The sequence below is a fragment of the Myzus persicae genome, unplaced genomic scaffold (genome assembly GCF_001856785.1).
Source record: "Myzus persicae strain clone G006 unplaced genomic scaffold, MPER_G0061.0, whole genome shotgun sequence".
Taxonomy (NCBI): domain Eukaryota; kingdom Metazoa; phylum Arthropoda; class Insecta; order Hemiptera; family Aphididae; genus Myzus; species Myzus persicae.
The window spans coordinates 103,260-124,154 of record NW_019101460.1 but is presented as its reverse complement, the minus strand read 5'-3'; the positions used below and the strand labels follow the sequence as shown (position 1 = coordinate 124,154).

Sequence of the window (20,895 nt, the reverse complement as noted above, 5' to 3'; positions counted from 1 at the left end):
TAATTATAAATTATTTTTCTGAAAATGTTGATGCACCTGATTCAAATTTTGGAAGAGTATGTAGTTAATAATTTATTGAAATGTTCAGAGTAAAAATAATATATAGTCTTTAAAAATATTATTACAAAAATAAAAATTAGAGATACCTAATAAGTAATATTTTGGTATATTTAAAAATTCAGAAACTCGGGTTTTGAATAACTGCTCAATTAAAGGAGAAAGAAGGTGGGCATGCTTGGTGAATCATCCTGTATATACTATTCTCATACTAGACATGAAGTGTAAACCCACTTCGGGCGTATATATAATACATATGTACTCTTTCGCACTTGTTGCATATCCGCCACGAGCCGCGGTTATCACGCGTACTCTAACTTAGAGCAGCTACAGTTGTCATCGTCGTAAGCTTAGTTATATATTATTATACGCGATCACACCATCGATACGAAGTTTTCCGCGTCCAACAATTATTTTTTCTTTGGTCGGAGTTTTTTTTTGGTTTGAGAGTGTTATATAAAAGTACGTTTGTTTCTTCACAAAAATCGGTTTGGACTCCATCGAAATGAACATCGACAGCGTGCTCGTCACTGTGGGCATGGGCCGTTACCAGTTCGCGGGCTGTGTGCTTTTCGGTCTCATGATAATGTATTCGAACGTGTCACCGGTCACCTACGTCTTCACCGCCGGTGATTTGAAATATAGGTAAACACATTTATTATATTTAATAAAATGCCTTATTCTTATGTAACCTTTACGTTAACAAGTTGTACATACACATATTATTAGATATATATCTATATGGCGTATATAACAATTCAGTGTTTGGAATTTCACTATAACGAGTACAAAAATCGTATTTTTCAAAAAAAAATAATATATATATAATATTTATATATACTAAAGACGTTAATCTGGTCGTTAATTAAAATTGTTATTTAATAAATATTTAAATAAAACATCGAGAAGGCATACATATTTTTGTTGGGAAAAACTGTTATGTATGTAATGAAGAATAACTATTAGCTAAATAAAATAAAATATCTATAACTAAATCCAATATAATTTCTGGGGGACCAAATTGATAAAAATTTAAATCAATTTGAGACATACAAATATGATGCAAAGTAATATATTTAAAACATTTTCTAGAAGGTAGGTTATAGTTTGAAATGTAAACTGTAAATTCAAATTCTTACCCTATTTCTAGTACTTATTAAATCCAGATAACTAATACAATTTTTTTTAAATATTTTCAACTATAAAATGTATACATTTTAGTCTTAACATACATAAAATAAATAACAAATAGGTGATTGATTATAAACGATATGTTTACAATCTGAACCCGTGCAGCAGTTCGTTGTCCTTTAAAAATATCAATTCTATATGATTCAAAATTTGTGTTCAATTCATCATTTAATTCCGACATTTTGTTTAGTTCAAAATTCACCCCATTTGAATCTCCATTAAAGATTTATAAGTCATCTTTTGGTTGTAATGACAGCCGAAGTTGAAAAATATCACTGCTACGTGACCAACCAACCGTGTTTTGTATATTATACTCAACGATTTGTTGAGTACGAATCAAATGCACACAGAAAACATTATCACCCGCTGCACAATGTATTTTTTAATTAAATGGACATATTTTCAAAAAATTTTCTTTTTTTAAATGCCATTGTGTCGGTATAGTAAAAGATATGCAGTGGACAGTGGAGAAAAGCTTATGCTCCCCACGAATTATTTTTAAGTTACATCAAAATAACTAAAATCATTATTTTGCGTTGAAATATGCAATTTTGTAAGAATTTAAACTTGGAATGGATATATGAAAAAATGTCATATAAAATGGTATTTTTGAACATCTGTAAGTGCAAGAAAAACGTATGGAAAATCTTATAGTATGATTTTTTATTTACAAACAAACATGCAATCAGCAAATAGGTAAACAAATTGGAAAAAAAAGTTAAAAGACCTAGACAATTTTAATCAGTAATCAGGAATATTGTATTCTAAAGGCGTTCAAATATTTTTTCCCATAATTTCAAAACAAAAAAAAAATATTAAACCTAGAATTTATAATTTGAAAACATTATTTTTCATTTCATTCAAAATACGAGTATTGGTGACCTACTGCTTATGATTTTTATAGGTACATAACATAATACATTTGTAATTCTGATTTCAAAATATCACTCTTTATGTGAATACTTTAACTGACAATATTACTTTCAATTGTTTAAAACATTTTCGTTTTTTACATTAAATGTCTGCTTAAATTATACTGTTTTCTGAGTTTTAAAAACAAAATTTAAATTTCATTTTTCACATTTAATACTGCAGTAGTGGTATCAATGTATAAAATATACGCTATACAGTTCCAAGTGCATTTATATTTAAGTTCTGTGAAAATAATTAAAGAGTAAAGACACAACCCGTCTCGTTAAAATTGAGTACCTAGTAGAAAATAAATGACATTGGGTAAATATCAAAACCATACTTACGTCTTACTAAGTCTCTGCGTAGTTTTCCATGTAGTTATGTACTTAAACACTCGTATACAACCATAAACGTTTAAATGTTAACAGAATCGTTTTCTGTCTAGTGTTTGCCAATTTATTATTATTTGAAAAAATAAATATGATATTATTATTTACCATTGACCATTGACCTGATGTTCAAGCAGTGATCACTGATATTCAATGTTCTTTATTTTACATTTAAATTAAATTTTTACAACCATACTTAAATATGATGCGTTATATTTAATTAATATAATTTGAAATAAATCCTTAACTCAAAACAAATAAAAAAATCTTTAACCATAGTATTTATCTTTCACTTTTGGGGTATCACGATTAACGTTTATTCTATCGAAAAGCTTTAAAGTGCAATACAAAGTTCATAAGTTCTTCTTACAGAAGTTTATAACATGCCTTTTTAGTTTTTATATATGTGCTTAAAATTTCAATTTTGATAAAATTAGATAAGTATTTAAACGAAATTTTTTTAGTCATTTTGTTGCTTTTGTTGATCGTGAAAAATTAAAAAATTTTGCCATAACATTTATATTATTATTTTAAATATTCCTATCATGAATTTATACTAATTTAAAGTTATTGATACTATATAAACCTATTCACACCTAATAAAATATGGTACATCGATATTGACTATTATAAGTTATAAGTTATAAAATACACTGATGTATTATAAGTTATATTGTAAAAAATTAGTTCAATTTATTATAAAATAAAATTATACGTACTATTACATTCAGCATAAATACACTATAATGTAATATTTATCATTGATTTAAAATTAAACATGTCCATTTCAAGACCTTCCTAATTATGAAGTACACTCAATATCTTTTGTCCAGCAGAATGAGCCCCCGGTTTTTTCTTTTTTTATACAAAATTGTAATACTTTTATAATAGCAAGCGACCGACTGTCTAGGGTGTCGAGTGTTTTGTGTATTATTGGTAAAATAATGAATTGGCCACCTAAGAAAATAATAATAACAATTACATTTTTGTGTTCTAGACGCTGAATCCTCCTGTGATAAATATTTAAATATAAAATATAATCTTCTAAGTTTTATTTCTTAATATAATATCTACCTATCAATTATATTTACGTATTCAGCGTTTGTTTCAATCGTTTTGTGAATAAGTATACATGTTCATTTCATTGCTATTATTAAACTGCAATATTCAACCCAACTTACCCTTATAATATTATAATATAACGAAGTGCCTTAATATAGGACCTTTATAAAGTAATCGATTTACCGATTTCCGTTTGAATTTATAATACATTATTTATTAGTTTATTAAACTGTAAATAAGACTCCTTATAGTTCCAGTATTCCACACCTAAAATCATATTTAACTCATTGTAATTGTAAAATAATTATACTCAATTATCTATTCTATAATATTCTATTCATTCTAACTATTATACAGTCTAAGTAACTTTGTCAGATAACGCTTTTCGAATAACCTACACCAGATAATTTTCTATAATTTAACAATTCCCTGAATCATATAACGATTCCCTGAATCTAATAATAATTCTATCATCCCCCACTCTTCAGAATATGTTCATTCGTAATATTATGAATAATATTAGGTATAGAATTTTATTTAATACAAAGATTATTCATTTATGAGGATGTTAAACAATTTAAAAATGTGTACCGCTAATAGTCAGTAGATTTATTTTAAAAGTAGGTATTTAATTTTGATCGAACTCGGAAGTCTAAACTTTCCTATTTAAACATGGATTGTTTTAATTAGCAAATGTTCAAACAATTATTAACACTGAGTACTTAAAACAAAAATGATATGTTTACATTTAAAAGTCACTAATGGATGTGGTTTTAATAAATCGGTGAAAATCCGATAAAGTTATTATAAAGTTAGGCATTATGATATTATATAATAACTTCATTAAATCAAATATGAGACCATAATATTATTTATGTTTTGATAATTTTATCATGATTGGAGTACGTAAATAATTGTAAATATTCAAGTTCAGTAAAAACGATACACTATTAATCTACTCGTTGAAAACGAGTGGCAACTTATAATTAAATGCTATTAGATAAATGTAACTCTATATGTCACGTGACTATTAAACACCCACATTGTCACATATCGTAACTACACTTTGGTAGAAGCGTAATAGTTATAAGAATTTGTTCTAGAGAGGTTAATGATTAAAAATAATCGTCACAAATAGTTAAAAATCAACAAATTTATAATTCATCATAAAAATTATGTATACACTATTACTGAGACAGTGAGACCTCTGATTCACAGACAGTATAATGAACTCTTAACGACCTCGGGAGTTCTGATTAACTATATCATTATAACTAATTAATTGAGTATTATAAGGAACTTAAATAATATCATTTGAATAGAAACCAAAATGCCATTTATACTCAGTAGCTTATCAAACATGAGTATAAGAGATCTGATAACCACTGTGAAAAGTGTATCGTATTTACAAAAAAAAAAAAATTATATGAACCGATTACACATGCAGCAGGTTTCCATAGTCATAAACTCATATTATATCAATTTATAAATTGCAATTCGAAAACATATTATTAATTAAGATCATTGGAGACCGAAAGGATTGCACTGAACAATAACAAATTTTTTGATACCCTTAAAAAATATGTGGGCTAAGGATTTTTTATACAAACAATATTAATAAGGGTTGGCGATTTTTTAGTGTAGTTTTGATTTTTTTAAAATAAAAAAAATAATGCATATTAATTGGGTTTAGGTACATCCATTTTTTTTTAATACCGCGATAATAACTGGGTTACATCTTTTAAAATATGCAATTTCTAAAATCGTTTAATAAGTCCATCATATTACATTATACAACCATATTGCATCATAAAGTAGCTATTAGGAAAGGATGACATCGTTATCGATAAGTCTCAGGACAATGGAAAGATACCAGCGGTTAGTGGCGTCAAATCAGCATGAAATGGGGGGACATATTTGGTCCATTTTGAAAAAAATTGGACAAAAACTCATAAAATACAAAATATTCTACTAAATTTCCTTTTAAAATTATATCATTTATTATATAGGTATATAGGTACTATCGCCTATTAAATTTTGAGCGGAGGGATAAATGTAGCTGTTGTGATTTTACGATGATGTGATCTTTAGTTGGTACTTTAGATGGTAAAATTGTCTTAGTGATCGGGAAAAACTAATACAAATTACGGGAAAACAGAAATATTTTTGCAGAAACAATCAGGGTTTCATAATTTTCATTTTGATAAACTAAAGTATCTCATATTTATTAATTTTATTTTTTAATCTACTAGAATGTTACCCATAAAGTGCAACTAATTTAAATCAGAGATTTTCCATTTCCCGCTAAAATCGATCATTCAATTTACTACCAGTTAACCGAAGTATATTCTATACAACGGCTGAAAGGTCGATTTTGTCGGAAAAGTGGAACACTTGTCAATAATTTATTGTTATTTAGTCCGCACTCACCTGTCAGCGATTCGCGTCAAACGTTTGCCTTCATAATCCTTATTGCTACAACAGGTGCGCAGTACCGGGATGTGACTCACCCGACCTGGCTGAACGCACTTACGAACCGGAATGGTTGCGGTTCACGACGCCTTACCGGGAAGACACGGGACTGCCGCGCAAGTGTCAGCGGTATTCCAGGAATCCGGTCAACGGTTCACGATGCGCGCCTGGAGACTTCGACAGCAACACGGTGGAATTATGCAGTGGCGGATGGGTGTTCGAAGACATCGAGAACACCATCGGCACGGAGGTACATGGAATATGTATATCATGAAATATAAACTAAAAATAATAGAATTATAAATTATTGTTAGTAATTAAAAATACGGTATATCCTTCAAATGAACGCTAGTGATTCCCCATTCCTAACCTAACTAAATTACGAAATATACATTACCTTATAGAGTACTGTAACAGTAAAGCGAACCTAATATAATTTTACAATAATTTGAATTGTAGGTATTCAATATCGGCGCATCCGAGTTGGGTCCCGAATACTAGGGGCTAATCTCAGGTAGTGTACTAGTTGGGTCCCGGATTTTTAAAGTTGCTAAACTAGTTGGATCCCGAATTTTTAAAGGTACTATACTAGTTGGGTCCCGAATTATTATAGGTATTCCACTAGTTCCTGAATATTTTTTGGTAAGTACTAAGTACTTCACTATACTAACATTTTCATTTCCATTTTAACAGACTGTCTATGATCTATTTAGACCACAGGTATGGTTAAAAATGTTTTTTACAATTTTTTTTTAAATATTAAAATATAAGTAATTGATAGTTAGTAAAAATATTATAATAATTTAAAATATTATACAATAATATTAATACAATTTTATTAAATTGAAAAGTAAATGAAAAGTATATACTTATACGTATATAATATGACTATTGGGATATTCGTAATAAAAAAAGACGTAAGTGGTTTTCGAGCATTCGTGTTATAATTTCAGTGTTATCGGTAATATCTGATAATTTTTGACATATCTTATAATAAACTATCTGGAACAGCTATAAATTCCGGTTAAACCTCGACGAGTTGGTTAGGTTAAAAAAAAACTGAAAAAAACATTTTTAACCATACCTGTGGTCTAAATATATCATAGAGAGTCTGTTAAAATGGGAAGTAAAATGTTAGTATAGTGTAGTACTTACCAACAAATATTCAAGAACTAGTGTTGTAGTTCAAATAATTCAGGACCCAACTAGTGTAGTAACTATACAAATTCGGGACCCAACTCGGATGCAGCCTTCAATATATATTTTAAAGTTTTAAACTTTGAATATAGATTGTTTTTTTGAAATTAATGTTTCTTTTAAGTTTACCTCTATTATAGGTATATTATTTGTAATTAAATATTTATAATTTGGGAATTATACAAATTAGCGTTCGAAAAATATTTGTTCGTTTAATGATTTTCATGTGGTTGCAACTTGTGAGTTGTGAGTAACAATGTAGTCGGGGAGTTATTTTCCTGTGGGCAGGAATTTCTTTGCCGGAGTTGTTCGGGGAATTTTATTCTAATTATAGTTTCTACGTGTTCACACTACATCCCAGTCCACTCCACATACAGACCTACTATACCATAATGCTTACATGACGTCTGTACCTCATATTTTATCTCAGATTTTTAAGAAATGCAAAAATCTTTATTACGTTTATGCGGCGTCGTAGTTAGACTATAAAAGTACACGCACGCAATCGTGAATATTTTCGGTTGAAATATTTTAAGGCAAAAAATTCAAGTTTAGTGATGAGTTATTCTAAATACGTAGTTTATACTTTTTGTTATTTGTATAGTTAAACTATAGTTTAATCAAAAATATTTCAACATATAAAATCAATATGTCGATTTATAAAATAGCATCGTTGAAATGTAAGCGATGATGCTTACATCGCTGTCTCCACTAAATTTGTCTGTATATAATATGTGTATATGCCACATGGTTATAATTTTAACATGTTTAAGAGTCTTTGTAATCGTTGGTCTGTATCTTTATACAACATATATTTTGTATGTATCGTGTATATGTGTATTGTATTGTATTTTTGCTATACGTTCTATAGTTTGGACTTATGTGTGAAGAAAAAAAATGGAAGCTATCGATGGTGGGTACGGTCAACAACTTTGGTCAGTTTATTGGCATACCCGTATCTGGAATCATCGCTGACAAGTAAGTACACCACATACGTACAACTGTTCAATTCTGAATTATAATATAATAAATACAATGTGCATTGCCCATAGAAATCATTTTTTTTTTTTTTTTACCAACAATGACTTTATTTGTATAATCGCCTTCAAAACGAACCTATATTGGCTATTACTTATAGCTTAGTCCTTAGTAAATTACTTATAAAATATAAGTTATTACTTACAGGTTCTTTCAAAGTATGATATACGCTGTAATAAGCATAATACATGTTGTATAATATTGTACCCTAAATGTGTAACCCCTGAACAATTAAAATCAATTCTTATATACAAATACAAAAAAAAAAAATACTGAAAACGATTAATATTAAAGATTATGATAATGTCTTCAATTTTCAGATTTGGTCGAAAGTTTGCTATGGTATTTTGTGCTGTGACATCTGCCATATTAGCTATCATTCAGTCGTTTTCGGTCAATTACCAGATGTTCTTGGTATTGGAATTGTTTTCTTCAATCGTTTCCAGCGGTGTTTATACAGTCACTTTCGTATTAGGTAAGAACATTTTCAATAGGTATTCGAAACTTAAAATTAATGATAAAAATAAATTGTGAACGGCGAGCCAGTCAGTACTCACGGTAAATTTGTCTTATGAGTAAACATTGAAACACTTTTCTGGTGAAACAAGTTATATATAAGTATATATAGTATTATGTAAAAAACTTGAACAATTATTTACTATTTATTTTACAAAATGTATTCTTGATCTTGATCAACGATTGGTAACGCAGACATAATAGATTTGTCATATGAGACATCAATTTGTTAGGGATTATACATTTTCTCATTTTCACTGAAAAACTGCTCCAATAATCACACTACTTAAAAAAGTAGCTTTCGTTCTGACAGAACTCATGGTAAAGCTGCAACATTTTGAAGGAATTGAGCAAGTTTTTTTCTAACATCTTGGCTGTTAAAGGCAACGTTTAAGTCTCCACTCAGTATCATTTATCAAATAAAGAAATCTTTATTTTATGACAGCTGAACCTCCCATACAATATGGTAGAAAACAAAACTAATGAAATCAATAATTTTTTTAATGTGCCGTTTCATTAAACGATATTATAGGTACAACCACAGAAAACACTGAAAGTATTAATTGTCTTTCCTTAATGAAGTAGGTATACATGCCCACGAAGCAGATATCCTCAACCCATCTTGTCTTTGTATTGCAATCCCTAAACTATTTATTAATTATTAGACGGTAGTTTATGATCACGAGTGACGTAATTACATCTGATTTAGTTCCATTTCGGTAGGTACCTACTGCACTAGTGCGCCTTTTTCTTCATTTAAATTGAGCAGCAAGGTCAACATTTTGAATAACAATGCATTCATTATTGGGAATAGCATGAAAATCGTAAAATTTAAGGTAATTTCATCCTCGATGTCACGGTTATGTGCTCGGAGGCTTTGACAATTAAACAAAAAAAGTGGCAATTATTTTTCATAAAGTTGTAGGCGATTTCCTTAAAACAAATTATGAATAATAATAACATTTATAGCTATTTTTTTTTTTACAATAGGTACTCATAACTCATAAATCTTAACTTTTATTTGATAATGGTCTTGTTTCAACGAAATTTGACGAAACTATTTTTCGTTTTTGTTGGTTTACACGAAATTACTACAGCCAGAAATTTTTTGGGAGGGGGTCACATGCATAGATGTTAATGCATAAAAAATAAAAAAAAATTTTTTGTTTTATACGACGTATTCGTAATTAATTAAATTAATTAAATTATTGTACACATATATTTCATTAAATCAATAAATAGCGTTTAAATTGTTTATTCTATGTTTTCTTTAAACTTAAATAAAACTGTTATAACCAAATAGTAAATTAATACAATCATTATTATTATTGATTGTAGGCGGTCATGTCGTCTATTAATGTAAATATGTATGAGTCTGTGGTCTGTAGAATTAAAAGGACCTTATATTTTAACAGTAAGTTTATGTTACACTCGTACAAATATAGGTATTACTTTGTAGTTTGTACCTTGTACATAAAAATGTTTCAAATGTTTGATAGAATACCATACAAACATAAAAAAATATATTAAATAAAAATATGTTTTCTTTTAATTTTCATTAATAATACCTATCTGTTTAAAACAGTATAATATAAAGTAACATCGACACTCGACAGCTTGCATCTAACTGATAAATTAACTTTCAAATAGTATACCATTTTACCCACACAAAAAAAACTAACGGTTCCTATAATTAACAGATAAAATTAAAAAGCGTTCAATTGTGTTAACTAAACTAAGGATCAAATTAAACTGAAACAATGAAAACCAGGGGGCTTAAGAAATAAAGTTTAATTTTCTATGCCACCAAAAAGGTTCAAAATTTAATGAAACTACTTTATTTTTCACATTATCTGATAAAATATTCAAATCTATAAGTCACAAAAGATCGTGAATGCTATTAAGAAGTGTGTTGGTATATTTTTGTTGGATAACTATTTATAATGTGTTTTTAATCTCACTTGTTAGCGATAGAGTTGGTACTTCCTAATCATCGTGTGCTATACTATTCGATTCTGGAATGTTTCTATCCAATTGGTGCCATATTGGTGGCTTTTATCGCCAGTCTGGTGAAAGACTGGAGGCTTTTGTTGCAGATAGCCAACATCCCAGGATTGCTGTTCTTGTCATACTTCTGGTTGTTATTTTGGGACTAGTTTTGTTTAACGTCAATTAATACAATATAACTGTTATTTTCTCGTATATAGGCTAACAGAAGAATCGATGAGGTGGTTGGAAATGCAAGGCAAACACGACAGAGTGATCGGCGTACTCAAAAGAATAGCTGGTATTAATAAAAAGTCTTTGCCTGTACTACGTCCAAACACACAAATAGAGGTTATTTTAAAATTTAAATATTATTGAACATGCATACACATTAAATATTATAATTTGACTTATCTTTAAATACATGACATAGTCAAACGTACAAGCTGATCATTAGTGATGAAACAGTGATGAATCTCATTTTTTTTCTACAAAAATTACCTATCGAGTTACCTAAAAATGTATTTTTAAATATTTTTTAACAGACATCAAATTACGACGACGATAACGACGCAAAATACGTCAATATCCTAAAAGACGTAATCGGCTCACCGACAATATTATTTAGGTTAATCAGATGTTCACTAGTGTGGTAAGATATATATGTAATCATTTCCAAATATTTATCTAAATATAAACATGAATAATGTATTTTAAACTATTTTAGATTCTGAGCGGAGCTATTTATTTTAAAATATGTGTGATTTTTGTCTGTCTCTCGACAATTTTTTTTATGGGGTTAGAGTGTGGCCAAGAGTAAAAAATTCTTAGCAGTTTTTAAAAGCATCCGGAAAACAAAAAAAGTTTACCGGAAAGTCACATTCATTTTATATGAGCGTTTATTCAAATTTCAGTCATTTTTACGACATTGAATATATTCACCTGTCAATTAACAATTTATCACCGAACGAATACCTTATATTTTTGTAATTCAAAAACGAATAACCGTAGTTATTTAAATTAATTACACGGATTGTTTATTTTATCAATTTCTATACATGATAACATTTTTTTAATATTGTGACTATTTTTGAGCTATTTAGGTGTAGACATTTTGAATTTTTTTGGTTTTTTTCCTGTCAATAATTATAAAAAATGTCACTGGGTCAAAGAGCTTTAACAATTTAAGGAACTCAAACATTAAACCGGTCTATCAAAATACTAATAGTAAAATAAGTTACTCTAATAGAAATATCAAAAAATATAATCATGAGTTATAGGTACTTGACGTATATAGCTGACTGACTGCTGTCATTTCCGCTCAGAATCGTTTTTTGTACCCATTCAATGTATATATTATATCATTGAATTCAAATTGAACACATACATTACGGAGACCTACTCGATACCAACTGTACAACAGAGTGGTACCCACTTTTTAAAATGATTTTTCTTTGAAAATGATGAACTATTCTTAATTTTTCTATAATAATGGTTGCATACATTTGTATGCTTAATGCTATAGTTTTTAAATTACTAACTCTATTTAAGATACTCAGAAATCTATATAACTATAGTCTTGTGTAGTTGTGTAACGGGAAAGAGTGCTGAATCGGGGATAGGTAACTTCTCACACGAAACATTTTAGGTCAAAATCCCCCATTACACCTACAAAATACAATAACAAATACAAATTTTGTCTCAACTTAATTTAGACTTAGAAGTTAGAACTGACTACTTAAATGTATATACTTGGTTTGATTAAAATTTGTTTATTTGTTAAGTCTTTAATCCAATATTCCAATGACTTAATTTAAGTTAGTCCATTATTCATTAATAAAAGTTACACTAATAATAATAACAATACAAATCATAAAAATAAGTTGTAGGATGTGGTTTATTATCAAAGTTCAAAAATTTCACATACATTGTTGTATTTTTTAAAACGGTTATCTAATAGGTATTTCATATTAATATATTTTTGTTTTTCTTTGGATTTTCTAAGTTCTATTAAAATCTGATGATCATATTTTATATAATGTATTTGTTTGAAACATTTTTACGACTTGACTTCAATCATAATTCATAAGTATAGTATTAAGATGATCAAAACAATTTCAGTTGAATTCGAAAATGGAAACTTTCACAAGCATTTGTAGTAAAGGCTGTCTTAACAGAACTAGCTGTAGTCCAGATATTAAAGCTTACGGGGAGCAAGTACTATAATTATCCTCTATACTCAATATTATTAGTCCCTAAATAATCGTACAATTTATTTTATTATATCCTGGTTGTTCATCCATGAAATTATCTGTAAAACTAAAAATAGGCATCCCCGTATTTGTGTAGTCTGAAAAATAATATTAATTGCTTGGTGCATTGATATCTTAAAGTCTAACACAAATTTATTTAGTTTTCAAGCCATTGGTCACGTCATCGAGGCTTTTTTCTTTAATGAAAATAATATATCTAACTATTTGGTTTTCCTCTAGTTGCATTAATTTTTTTAATAATTCAATATAACATGTTTTATTGTTTTATTCGCTAAAAAGTAAAACATAAATTAAATTGTAATACTATTTTTAAATCCATGTATGCATAGTAATAATTGAATGTAAGACGTTTATTGCAATAATTATAAGTGCCATTCATATGATTCAACATTTTATAATATAATTAATAATGATATAATTATATTTATTTTTTTTTTACCTAGTTCAGATTATGTTAATGCTGTAAGTAATTAAATTTTATATACTTACACAATACAGAAAGTAATGCATTTAATTTTATCTCCATGTAAGAACTAATGTATTAGTTCATTTTTGTTCATATCGGAACTTACATGTATAATATAAATATATAACTGTTAACTATCCTATTAATTCCAATAATTACTTATGTAATTATTGTGATTGCTGGTAATTATGTTTCGTAAGGGTATGGAATAATAAATTAAAAATATGGATCCCATAAGTATAATGTAACAATATTTTGCAAAAAAGATTAACTGGACAAAAATGTACAAGTAAAACGTAGGTAATGCAGATTTAAATTGCAGGTTTTTTCTTAAAAAGCCTTAATTACAATATTCATAAGCTTAATCATCTGTTAATAAATTATAAGTGAGTTTATAATTATTTAGCGAACTGCTTTTTTTTTTACTTATGAATATTTGTTTACTATAGAATTACGTCATTTAATAATATTCTATTAATTAGGTCAGATAATTTTGTACGCAAACAACAGAACACGCTAATCAAGCTTTTAATATCTTATTCTTTAATTATATATATTAACTATAATAACTACAACAAATTAAAAAATTAAAAACAAACTAAATCAATTTTTATTTGTATTCGTATTTTCCAAACAGTAAAACTTAAACATATTAAAACATTAATCTCACCACGATAAAATTCTTAGTTATAGTTAATAATAAAAAACATAGACATAAAATACACCAGACACGTCTGAACATAAGGAGTGCAAATAAAAATGTCGATTATTTGATAGAATGACGGATGAATGGGTAGGTCTTTTTTTTTCTTGTTTAACCGACAGCAGAGGAGGCTCTGTCTTAACAATATTTCTCCTCAGCTACCATTGTTTATTGGCAAAAAATTTAAACACACACAATACAAATATAAATATTAAATACAAATACATAATACACATTAGTAACATCTGTCGATTGCCAATAGCACTCAATCTGAATGGCTATGTCTGACTTATTAGGTCTTACCTTACCCAGTATAATGTACCAAGCTATACTACTCTAATGCTTAATACTACAAAATACATTCAAAACGATAGAATGATAGATTTCATTATCAATTAAATAGCCAGTGATTGATTTAAATTATTAAATACCAATCTATGTAGGTATCTATATTAGAAATTACTTGCAGAAAAGAAAAGTTTTTTTTCAAGATTTATACAATTTGTAGACTATCCCAAGTTGATAAACAAATTTAAATATTGTATACGCCGAGCGTTGCAAACAATTACAACTATAGTATTATAAAAGATGGTAAAAATATTGATGTACCTACGTAATAATGTCTAAGACTGCAAGCCAATAACTATCTACATTTAAGAAATGTATATTATGGTATGGTTAGGAAGTCTTAGTAACTGTAAAACCAGATAAGAATAAATAGGAGGCTCATGTTTAGATCACGTAGGTACTTGAAACCCAATCGAAACCTAATTCATCAAAATAAATGTTGGAACATAATATATTGTATATTGAGGCACATCAATAACTGACCATTTCACAATAGTAAAATAGTAAGTGTGTGCTGTGTATAATTTGTCAACATTTCACAATAATAAGAAGTAACCAACATAAATATTAAATACAAACGTCAAACAGGAAATAATCCACCTAAACAAAAAAACAATATTACAACTTGATCACTCTAAATTTTTCTCGGATATTAATTCGATTATTCTTTAATAACTATTGATATACTGATGTCAATTCAGCAACTTATTTTATTAATATTTTTAAATGTGGAGTAAATAATATTGTAGTACAGAAAAATATAATCAACAATATCATCAAAAACTATTAAAAAGATTAAATCCTGGGCGATTATTTTAGTTCGTTATAAGAGATAAATTATAGGTACTTATCTGTAAACAAACATCGTCTAAATTATTAATTAAAACAACATTATTTAAATATGACTATCTTAACAAATACTATAAAATAGCAAAACCAGGCTAATGACCTCAAATGTTAAAGCCTTAACTCAATATAAAAAAAAAATAGCAAAAACAAATTATTATAAATTCTAATGCTTTTGGATGCGCAAATACATTATTGCCAAATAACTATTTAGTGATTTAAAATGGGAAACAAAAATGTATTAATACAATGGTTATCACTAGTCACATTCGTCTAGATTTACTTATAGCAATATTTAGTATATATTTTAGACTTCATTACCATTCAAACGTTTTTATGAGAAGGCCAATTTTTTGTTTTGTATTTTAAATTTCTTTTTGATTGAGTTTCATTATCATATCATAACAATGAAATAATGATATTATTATTTAGGTTATGAAAAATATAAATGACTAAGAAAAGGCAGTATTTATACATACAATTTAAGTCTTCAATCAGTTGCGTAAGCGCTCTGAGTGTACGTACCGGCCGGTGTTGGTAGTTCCCGGATGGATGACCATCCGGGAATTTTAGCAACAAATCCTCGCCACACATACACAAACACGTGTTCAAACTAACCATTTCCCCCTATATACAGCTAATGGCCTAAGTTTCCGGGATATATATATATATTATTTCAACTTACACAGGATAGCTATAACGCTAGTGTACTATGGGCTGACAATAAGCGCAACTGACATCGCCGGAGACAAATATCTGAACTTCGCGTTGGCCTCTTTCGTCGAGATTCCTGCCTGCCTGTTGAACTGGTTAGTTATGGAAGGGATGTCTCGAAGAATGTCGTTATCCTGCATGTTAATCTTGAGTGGTTTCACCAGTGTCCTATACAACTTGGTTCCGGACTGTGAGTATACCTATAACTTAAGTTGAAACTTGAAAGTACCTACCCCCTAAATTATATTTAATTGCCTTAATTTCAGCTCGCAGTATATTTCATACCTAGATATATAATAATCAAGCATTCTTCTTATTGATTCCTATATATTTCTGCCAAAATTATTATTTTACCTGGTAAAACTTATCGCGTCTACTGACTACTGATCTATACAGTCTATAGACTCTACACCGGCCTGGTATAAAATACTTAGAGCATAATATAAAGTGATTGTGTATTATATCGTGGTATATAAGGTTATCGCTATCGAGTAAAATATAATGCAATGAGCAAAATAAAACTATTCCATCATTTTTATTTATACATAAAGTGTAAAGAATGACAATGTTTCGTGTAGCAACGTCATCATTATATTTCATAAGTTTTAACTGCTTGTTAAGCACTTTAAATTATAATATTTATTTCTCTACGCTCGTGGGATGTAGCTAATTCCTGGTAAAGTGGTAATATCTACACAGCTATAATCTGCAGCGATTATTTCGAACGTATTCATTTTAAATTCATCGATGGTCCCTAATGAATTTTAGAAATCAGGTAAAATATTAAGTTTGAGGAAACTAATTTTATAAATCATTTTAAAACGAAGCATGTCCACCATCTACATGGTTACTTGAGAGTGGAGCCTTAGTCCTAATATTATGTATGAAACATAATATTAGCACTAAGGCTCAAAAGTTAAAAGAGTTGCATATTATTCTATAATATGCTATCAATTTATAACAGACCGAGCTGAAAATCCATTCTATACAATTACAAATTTAAAATGCATATTTTTGCATGTACCTACCTACATATTTTATCAGAAAAAAGGTAAAAAAATTCATAAGGTAATAAATGAACATTTCCTGATTTATTGTACTTATACGTATTCATAGTTATTGATATGTTTAATCAATAACTTATTATAATTTATTATTTAGTATATTATTTTCATATATTTTGAATACAGCTGGTTACATAGGACTTTAGATTTTTCATCTTCATAATACATTTAAATGATTTTAACTACTATAACTTCTAAGCCCTATAACTGCAGTTTTGGCTTATGACGTTGTATAATACATTAATATACCTACGTATGTACCTATTATTATTATAAGCCACATTATCACATTAATGTTTTTTTTTTCCAACACAGCATCTCTTCTGATTAGATTATCGATATTCTTGATTAGTAAACTCGCAATCTCCGTCGCATTTTCCGTCATCTACATGCTGACCGTGGAGATATTCCCAACCAGAATGCGAGCTACCCTTCTATCAGTGTGCTCTATGATTGGTCGAATCGGATCAATGTTGGCCCCACAGACTACGCTGCTGGTATGTAAAACGTCGCACTACTTTACGCTAACGATTTTTCCGAAATGGTTACATTGATTGGACTTAGAGAGGCCTGCGTAGAGAGACGCATTAATATAAACTTTTCATTACAAATTAATTTTTATTTCGTCAATATTTAAACTTAAAATGCTTATAAAAAATAATCATGCCTTTTTATATTGTCGTTAATATTTTTAAATAGATGTAATAAAAACGTGTGAGAAACCTAGGTGTTACGGAAGCTTTTATTACATTATTTAGCTTTTTAACCGAATAAATCATTTTTTTATAGAAATGTTTAGAAAAAAAACTAAAATTAATCAAAAACGGTTTAACCAAACAATTTAGTCAATAATATTACAATTTTACAAATATTTTCATTTTTTTTTTGTTTATCCCTTCTGTTTTAAAAAGTACTGAGCATTTTCAATTTCGACCTCCCAAAAGTATCAACTGGATCAAATTTTCCTTCAAAAATCTCCATTAAAGTTGATGATTAGAGCATTTTTTGTACTAGAAACATTGAAAAATTGAAGTTGTATAAACATTTTGAAATACAACACCTAAACATCTGGAATAATTAGTACTCGCGTACTCAACTGAACATATTGTTTTACCTATAACCAGCTACTATACTATTAAGAGGACGCTACGTTGACATTTGTTGTCTCCGTTTTAGAAGTGCGTAGCATACCAAATTTTACTCTCAGCAGATCACGTTTGGCTGTTTAAAAATTAGAGTGCATCGACCTCTTATAAAATGTATGAGTGAGATTATTATCTAGGGTATCTCATAGGTTTTTTAATATATTCTAATTTCAAAGCGAGTTATGAGTATTTTAAAATTGTAAATTGTTTTTACATCTTAAAATACTCATACCTCGCTTTAAAATTAAAATATAATAAATAAGCTATGAGGTGCTCTAAATTATAATCTTACCTTTAAATTTAATACGTTTTTCATTTAATTGTATCAATTCACTCTAATTTTTAAACTAACAGAGCCAAACGTAATCTGCTGAGCATAAACATGCCAACGTTACGCACTTGTAAGACGAAGACTACAAATTATATTGTAGCGTCCTCTTAATGATAATATTGAACTTTCTTTGCTTGTGATTGGGTTATTTATTTATTATCTAACAAATAAATATATTCTGTAACTTTAATTTATAAAAAATGGCAAGGAAAAGTATAGTAAGAATAAGTGAAAAAAGTGAAGATATATTAAAGTAATTACGGCATCTATATGGGTTTCATCAGTTGGTTCAAGATTCACCTCATTATCAACTTAAAAAAATATTTCAGGCTGAATACTTTGGCAATTACGTGACCATGCTAGTGTTTAGTGTGACGGCACTTGTGGCCGCCGCAATCACCATGACTCTTCCGGAAAGCAAAAACATTAAGTTGCCAGACACCATCGTAGAAGCCGAACGGATCGGGATCGACCGCCTAATACCAGAAAACATCGAAAACTCTTAGTCTTACTATAGTAATTATTAATAATATTTTTACGCACCCTCAAAACGTTGTTGTAATGTGTGTGCGGAACGTCCTCAGTATGGTTTTCGAAAATGTTTCCCAATTAAACTCTATATAAATAATATATTGTTTAATATAGACGATGTTTTATTTACGTAACACTCCACATACGTAATAAAAATTTGTACTGCTCTTTGGGGCCTCGCCGTGACAAATAAGTTTTGACGTTTCGTACACATATATAATTTCCCAAATACGCCATTGGAAAATCTGTAGAAAATAAAAGCATATTATGACGAGACAGGTCCGGTACCTTGTCGAATCAATATTCCCAAAAGAATAATCTTTCAATTCATTTTTCTTAATCGGAGAACCATGCTTTCGAAACACATCATTATTCTTTTTATATTGTATATTAATTGTATCTATTATGAATATTATACCTGTGAAATATATTTCCTTTCGTAACAGCACAGGGTGATTCATCAGGAATTTTTGTACTCACCTATTAAGGAGAGATCACCAAATTTTCAAAATACTTAAATTTTTTATACCATTTCAGGAATATCATGCGGAGATACATATTACAATTTTTAAAAAAGTACTTTTTTCAAATGAGAACCAACCTTTTGACTGTAAATTGTAGATGATGTTAGATGATGTTTATTTAATAATGAAGATGTAACTAAATCCAATTTAAACGAGTAATTTTTCTACTAAATGAGTGACTAAAATGTCCTTATATTTATAATAGTCCTGAATAATTAGTTTACAAAAATATAAATGTATGTAATAATTAGTCTAGTGCCTTGTACCTACTTAGACGCTTTTTAATAAAATGTTAATCGAATAATATTAATTATTATAATGAATTCAATTATTATGGACCTATTATCCTTAATACACAAAGGAATATAACTCAAAAACAATTCATTTCAATTTTAATTTAAATACATACAAACATTTTCAAAAAATCATCTGTATAATAATAAAAGAGTCATTCTCATTTTAAAAAAGAAGTTTGTATCACCCTGCAGGACACTTCATAAGATCTAACTATTTTAAAATATTATCTTTAAGTATATATACTTCTTATACTTAATATTTCTAAAAATCAGAATTTGAATGCATAAATACCTAAAATCAAGAGGAAAATGAGTGGTGAGCATGCTTGATGAATCACCTTGTATGGTACGTACATGATTTAGTCTTAAGATTTCTTTTTTGATTTATCGAATATTGATTTATATCTACTTTATACTTTTATATCCAATCCATATCATAGATACGTACATTCATGATGTATGGAATTTCATTTCAATTGATTTTAAAATATTTTTACTTTAAATCTAGAAGATCTGCTTTAAAACGGTTAATTCTCCTGAATAGCTAAATCAAACAGTGGAGTTATCCTAATAGTAATAAACTAATAACCCATAATTAAACAATACAATTATGAATACTTCACGCATATAGAATATAGATGTATTTCATGTATTATATAAATTTTGAACTTATATCCTAACTATATAAATTATAATAACTATATTTGTAATTTGTATTTAATATTGGCTATATATACATATTACACTGCTTATTTTAATCTTTTAATATGTACATATTGATATAAATATATAAATTGAATTACCTACTTACCTACATTATTTTCAATTATAACA

At 28.3% G+C, this 20,895-nt stretch overlaps 1 protein-coding gene across 1 annotated transcript; it reads left to right on the top strand.

Annotated features, from left to right (window-relative positions):
• The first annotated feature begins 306 nt into the window (after nucleotides 1-306).
• Nucleotides 307-20,638, top strand: LOC111029159 (solute carrier family 22 member 5-like). The gene is made up of 10 exons (XM_022308039.1): nucleotides 307-702; nucleotides 6,096-6,333; nucleotides 8,152-8,258; nucleotides 8,639-8,793; nucleotides 10,803-10,971; nucleotides 11,042-11,171; nucleotides 11,366-11,472; nucleotides 16,146-16,360; nucleotides 17,550-17,731; nucleotides 19,040-20,638. Exons 1-10 carry the CDS (start codon nucleotides 563-565, stop codon nucleotides 19,214-19,216), a joined length of 1,620 nt encoding a protein of 539 aa, XP_022163731.1. The 5' UTR covers nucleotides 307-562; the 3' UTR covers nucleotides 19,217-20,638.
• The last annotated feature ends 257 nt before the right edge of the window (nucleotides 20,639-20,895 follow it).

Bases quoted from the DNA above. Each gene is read 5' to 3' on its own strand.
- LOC111029159 (XM_022308039.1), top strand. From the start codon at position 563: ATGAACATCGACAGCGTGCTCGTCACTGTGGGCATGGGCCGTTACCAG. The intron at 6,334-8,151 runs GTACATGGAATA...TACGTTCTATAG, and splicing joins AGAACACCATCGGCACGGAG to TTTGGACTTATGTGTGAAGA. The intron at 16,361-17,549 runs GTGAGTATACCT...TTTCCAACACAG, and splicing joins ATACAACTTGGTTCCGGACT to CATCTCTTCTGATTAGATTA.